A 6,403-nucleotide genomic window follows, 5' to 3' on the forward strand; every position below is an offset into this window, starting at 1 on the left:
CGATCCGGAAACGTACGACCGTATGAATAGTCCAGTCGCCAGGTCGATTGAGCATTTTTTCGAGGTTGATGGCTTAAATTAATGTTTCTTTATGTTTTTTGGGTCGTAGAACAAGAATCTGTAAATAATTTTTTCGTAAGTCGATGCGATAAAAAGTTATTAACAATTTATTTGTTTAAATTGCCCTAGCGATCAAACTATACATTCTATAAAAAAATGAACTGGAGAAAATTTGTTCCTCTTTTCACGACGAACAAAATGGCGTTTGAATTTTTCCAAAATCTTGATTATTGACAGAAATATGTCAATTTTTAGGTAATTACTGCCTATGCGTCGCGGAATATCCTAAGCGTGCGCGCTTGCGCTCAATTGTATCGTTAAAACAATTGAAACTCTGAACTTGTCTAAACTAGAGTCCTAAATAATCCCTAATAGTCTAAACTTGTCTTGTGGTATGAGCGCGAGCGCGCACGCCTAGCTAGGGTACTCCGCGACGCGTAGGCAGTAATTACCTAAAAATTGACATATTTCCGTCAATAATCAAGATTTTGGAAAAATTCAAACGCCATTTTGTTCGTCGTGAAAAGAGAAACAAATTTTCTCGAGTTCATTTTTTTATAGGATGTATAGTTTGACCGCTAGGGCAATTTAAACAAATAAATTGTTAATAACTTTTTATTGCATCGACTTACGAAAAAACTATTTACAGATTCTTGTTCTACGACCCAAAAAACATAAAAAACATTAACTTAAGCCATCAACCTCGAAAAAATGCTCAATCGACCTGGCGACTGGACTAGAAGACCTTCACACATAAAATCACGTAAGGACGTAAAACGTAAGCGTAAGAAAATCGACCAATCCCAATCAAGTATTGTGCTGTCTGTAACCCCAGTAGGGGAAAATACTCGATTGGGATTGATCGATTTTCTTACGCTTACATTTTACGTCCTTACGGCATATTATGTGTGAAGGCCTTGTGAACCACATTGTATAATAATCATGGTGGAAGTATACATTCCACCATGATCGTAATCGTGCGCGCCTTCAAGCCGGGCGACGAGACCGGTTGCACGAAATTAATTAGAGACAGCGTGATGTCTTCCCTGGGTGCCACGTTCTGCGGGATGCTGTTCAAGGAGGTAACTTTCCAGCTGATGATCCTGTTGTCCGCGATAATGTTCATCTTCTTCGGGATGCCGCTGACCATCTGCCTCTTAGTTGTGCCTGTGGTCGTCGTACTTATGTACGTCGGTACATATGTCAGCTTCGCCGCAAAGCTAACGGAGATTAACGAGGAGGTGGCTAATATTCCAAGGTATTCATTGTATATTCATGCGTGGAACTTTTGGTTTAACACGTTGACTGCCAAGCCATATTTGGGAAAAATGTCTCTGACGCCAATTTGAATTATGCTTGTTAAATTATTCAAAACCCAAAATATAAAATATAAAAATTAAGACAATGAATAAAGTTTGATAATAAAATGATATAATGAGCCAAATCGCCAAATACCAGTTAACTCATATTTGGCAGTCAGTGTGTTAATTACAGCCTTCTAGAGGTGATCTCTAATGTTTTGATATTCTTGCCCACAGACTTTACATGTCGAACGCCTTTTCTCGCTTCTGGGTCGCCGAAGCATTTGAACCTCACTTGATGACGCGACATCCTAAAGAGGTTCATTATACCATAATGACGGAAGAACAGTTTCACCAAGCCAACATAAGCGTCTCCTCGCAGGCCAAGAAGATAGTGGGAACTGTCGCTTTGTGCAAAAGTTACCGGTCAGATAGAAGCGCGTGGATAAAGAGGCTGTGTGTGCATGAGCAATATCAGAGAAAGGGTATAGCATCGTGCCTGCTCAATATTACTGTGCAATTCGCAATTGATGCAGGGTACAGCTGCGCTAACATAGTAGCTTCCGAATATACCGAAGAGGGTAGGGAACTGTGCCTTAAAAAAGGATTTGAACTTAAACAAATATATCACAAGTCTATCCTAGGTTCATATATAACGATATTAATGTACGAGTTAACATACCGGATCAAACCTACTGAAGATGATTACATATCTGGGATGGACTTTCAAAAAGAGTTTTTAAATCAATTCTAACGATAGGTTTTCATAGTGCGCTAATTGAGATAACAAATCTCTTGAAAAACGAATGAGACTGATTGACTGATACTGTGTTCCCTGCGAAACAAAGTGCTCCAACCAAATAGTGATATCTACTTGATTGATACGCTTAGTATTATCCAAATTTTATATTAACCAATGGAAGGGTATTAAACGTAGGAGAGGTATTATTTTTTACGAAATGTTTGTTAGGTATTTCAAATATTGTTGTATATATCATAGAATTAATATTATTGTCATGTATATTATTATATCACATATGTATGATCGTCTTATATCGTCATATACATTGTCATTGTTATAAATATTACTGTTATTAAATTAATTATCCGAAAAAAAATTTTTTTAAACAAGACGCGGATTTATAAAAAAAACACGATGTTGATTTACTTCAAGGAAAAACAGCACTTTATTACATGCATGCTAATAATAGTTAATTTCTATGTAAATAAAATTTATAAAATGGGAAAAATAGAGAGAGAAGCAAATTTTTATGTAAATTTATCATCGATAAAGCAGCGCTTTGACAGATTTCCGTTTAATCAGTAACTGGTACATGGTAATAACGTGCTGTCGAACCAATTTACATTGTAAGATGGCAACACATAACGAGGCAATGTGTTACATAAGTCGTCGTCATCGACGATCAGTGCCCGAATAAATTCCACGTACGCATTTACTCCTTCACTCCATTCCTTTCGTTCAAAGAGCGATAATATAGTGCATACGTGATAACGTTCGATTAAAACCCGCTCACTTTGATGATAACAGCTCAATCTAGGTTTCATTACCGTTGTGAGACGTGGTCATCGCAATAAAACCGTTATCAGTGCGATATCCGGACACCAGTAAACACGTACGAAAACAGTGAGAAGATAACAAAATAACGTCGTGCTAACTCTTGTCACCGCGAATCGCTTGTGATCTATATATTTTAAAGATTTTTAAACCGATATATTGAAATATGTATATCTGTGTGTAAATATACGTGATTGATATATAATTGTGCTATCTCATAATTATTCTTCAGCATTAGATATTGTTAGGATTTTATTTTGTACCCTCATTACTGCACGTTTATTGTATATGATGTTTTTATACTTTTGAACATCCATTTCTCTTTTCTCTAATACAAGTAAAAAGATTGTTACTAGCTGCAGGTAATTGTCCCTAAAGCGCTGTAATTACTTTTATCGAGCATCAATGTGTAACGTTTATTACGTACTATTTTTATTGAGACTTTATAATAGAATTAAAATAATGATAGAATAAGATATTTAATATTCTGTATATGTTAAAGTTTATATATAAAATAATATAATATTAAATATTTATTCCATCGTAATTTTATCTACTTTATATCATTATTTTCATACGCAAGCGATGTCAGAAAAAAGTATACCCGTCTCTAAGAGAACTCTCGAATTTAAAGAAAAATTTCGGTATTTTTAATATCGAAAATGGAGAGCCCTCGGAATCATATCAATATCAATCTTTCTTTATCGCATTATTCATCATAATATTTTCAGAGGTAGGCATGTTTCCTCCGACCTACATCGAGGGTTTTCACGACCCTGAAGCAGTAAAATCTATGAAGTACAAAGAGCTTGGGAAAACTGGGCTGCTTGTAAGCAAATTATCTTTCGGCTCCGGTCCGCTCGGCTGTCATTACGGGTAAAATTGTTTATCGCTCGCGCGAGTATTATATTTATCAATACGATAATAATAATTTTTACATAATCACATTGTCACTGCAGCACGTATGACGAGGCGGACGCTATCAAAGCTGTACGTGAAGCAATAAGACAAGGCATTAATTATATCGATACAGCACCGTGGTACGGCCAAGGTCGTTCCGAGGCAACACTCGGCAAGGTGTGCAAAAATTGATTGAGAAGATTATATAATTTCTTTTTCGTACATCGATTTTTCGTGCTGGGCGACTGATGTTTTATTATTTCGCATATTTATAATAGGCATTAAAGGGCATTCCTCGCGCAGCTTACTACCTCGCGACGAAAGTTGGCAGATACGAGTTAGATTATGACAATATGTTCGATTTTACCGTCGAGAAAACTCGGAAGAGTTTCAAGAAGAGTCTGGAACTGCTAGGAGTGGATTATGTCGATGTTATTCAGGTAAGATATTGCACTCAACGAGTCAACATTAATAAAAATCTAATAAAACAATTAAATATCTGAGATCAAACTTGCAGGTTCACGATATCGAATTTGCACCCTCATTAGATGTAATAGTCACGCAAACCTTACCGGAGCTGTCAAAGTACGTGGCCGAGGGCAAAGCCAGGCATATAGGTGTAACCGGGTACCCGGTGTCCGTACTGAAAGAATGCGTCGAAAAAAGTAACATAAATATAGCCAGCGTGTTGAGTTACTCGAGACTCACTCTCATCGACGATACTTTGTTGGAATACGTTCCATTCTTCAAAGTGCGTAATCTCAGTCGTGTTGCGTAACGCCGCGGATTTAATGATAATTTTATTAATTGTCGACTTGTAGAAGCACAAGATCGGTCTAATTAATGCCGCAACACCATGTATGGGTCTCCTAACGAATAATGGCCCACCGAGCTGGCATCCAGCCTCTGACGAGACAAAGAAACAATGCGCGAATGCTGCGCAATATTGCAAGGTTCGTTAACAATAGAGACGTCAATTAAAACAATGCATTGTTGTACAACTGTGGTACATTGATGAGATATTCGAATTTAGTTGTGCAAAAATATGACGTTATAATAAAAAATAACGCAGGAACATGACGTGGAACTCGGCAAACTAGCGATATGGCACTCCATGCAATACACGGATATAGACACCAATTTGGTTGGAATACAGAACACAAAGCAGTTGCAGATGAATCTGGATGTGATGCGAAACGGCATTACGGAAAAAGAAAAAGCACTGTTGCAAGAAATTCAAGAAACGTAAGTTTCTTTAAAAATTTCTTTTGCAACGTACTTTCATTTTTCTTTAATTCACTCTGTGAACACTCAAACCGGGATGGAATTGTTTTAGGTTTCTGTCGACAGTGAAGAATCAGCACTGGGAAGGTAAAGAAATCCGTGCGTACCGAGAAGCCACCAAGAAGAACATATGAGAAAAATATACTTTTATTTCCGCCGTTTTATGTACCATTTATAGAATTTTATCTTAGAATTTAAAAAATTATACGACTAACAACGTTCTGCTCATATTTCTTCTCATTTTTCTTATCTCTCGTAATTATTTTGAACGATTTCGAAAAACTGCATTAAAAGAATTGGGTAATGCCGATTTTATTTGCCATGTTTAAAAATTCTATCATCTTATATTTCCCTCGGTTATATTTTTATCTCTTATATTTCCCTCGCCATGTATTAGTATTCTATAGCGGCAAGACTCGTTATTATCTCAGCATTTTGAGAGGTCCATTTAATCCGGGATTTAAACGTTATCCTCTATTCTATTCTAAGGTTCGCTCTTCGCAGCTGAACATTTTGCGCTTATCCTTTCCTCTTCAACCTTCAACGTCTAATATTAATCATCTATCTCGTTTCAAGCGCTACCGCGAGGAACGGACCGTTAGATATTATAATATCGAATTCGCGCGTGGCCGGTCAGTGGTCACTTCGTTGTCGCGCTCGCGTTCGTCTCGTCGTGCGAAGACCCCGTAATTTCGGCGCTGCCCATTTTCTGGGTTATGTACCGGACGTCTCGGCGCGATTATGTAATAAATAGGGGGCCCGAGCGGTCGGGGGAGCCCTGTGCCCTCGGGCCACCGAGAACCCGCAGCCAAAGCCAAGGTAGAGGCCACTGGTCAGTGCACTCGTTCCTGTCGCGCGTTCAGCATCGCGGTCGGCCGTCTCGCGGGGATTCTCCTGCGCAAAGGGCAGCACCTCGCAGTTCTCGCGCACTACTGCGTCTATTCCCCTCCCCGTAAGTAAGATTTTTTTTCCCTTATGTATAGTCGCGGCTTGAAAAGCCGCGCGATTTTCCACGAAGATTTCGATGGAAAATTCATCATGCATAAAAAGAATATGGAGGATGCGTGATGACCCGTTTCTTTTTCGTAGCGCGCCTAACGGATTGACGGAAGGGGAGCACGTCAAAGACTGCAAAACTCACCGCGGGAGATATATCTGCGACACATTAATGCCAGTAAATTGATCAATATATCGATACACATTTAAACACATTAATTTTGTGCAATACATATGAAATAATTTTTAATGCCACGATGACTGTCACGTTTGTGCGAGAAAGACG

At 38.3% G+C, this 6,403-nt stretch overlaps 2 protein-coding genes across 5 annotated transcripts; both read left to right on the forward strand.

The window, feature by feature from the left end:
* Positions 1–887: 887 nt before the first annotated feature.
* LOC139811350 (uncharacterized) lies at positions 888–2,444 on the forward strand. Its single transcript, XM_071775596.1, has 2 exons — positions 888–1,318; positions 1,599–2,444. The coding sequence occupies exons 1-2, from the start codon at positions 1,026–1,028 to the stop codon at positions 2,113–2,115; spliced, it is 810 nt and encodes a 269-aa protein (XP_071631697.1). The 5' UTR covers positions 888–1,025; the 3' UTR covers positions 2,116–2,444.
* Positions 2,445–2,706: 262 nt separating this feature from the next.
* On the forward strand, positions 2,707–5,351 carry LOC139811349 (uncharacterized). 4 transcript variants are annotated; one of them, XM_071775594.1, is made up of 8 exons: positions 2,707–2,807; positions 3,669–3,813; positions 3,897–4,014; positions 4,116–4,277; positions 4,355–4,588; positions 4,659–4,790; positions 4,910–5,082; positions 5,174–5,351. In XM_071775594.1, exons 2-8 carry the CDS (start codon positions 3,677–3,679, stop codon positions 5,253–5,255), a joined length of 1,038 nt encoding a protein of 345 aa, XP_071631695.1. In that variant the 5' UTR covers positions 2,707–2,807; positions 3,669–3,676; the 3' UTR covers positions 5,256–5,351. The 4 variants fall into 4 exon arrangements, with proteins under 4 accessions (XP_071631695.1, XP_071631694.1, XP_071631693.1 ...); XM_071775593.1 differs by having other exon boundaries at positions 2,800–3,006; XM_071775592.1 differs by having other exon boundaries at positions 2,801–2,995.
* Positions 5,352–6,403: the final 1,052 nt, after the last annotated feature.

Source organism: Temnothorax longispinosus, chromosome 4, assembly GCF_030848805.1.
Source record: "Temnothorax longispinosus isolate EJ_2023e chromosome 4, Tlon_JGU_v1, whole genome shotgun sequence".
In the NCBI taxonomy this organism is placed as follows: Eukaryota; Metazoa; Arthropoda; class Insecta; order Hymenoptera; family Formicidae; genus Temnothorax; species Temnothorax longispinosus.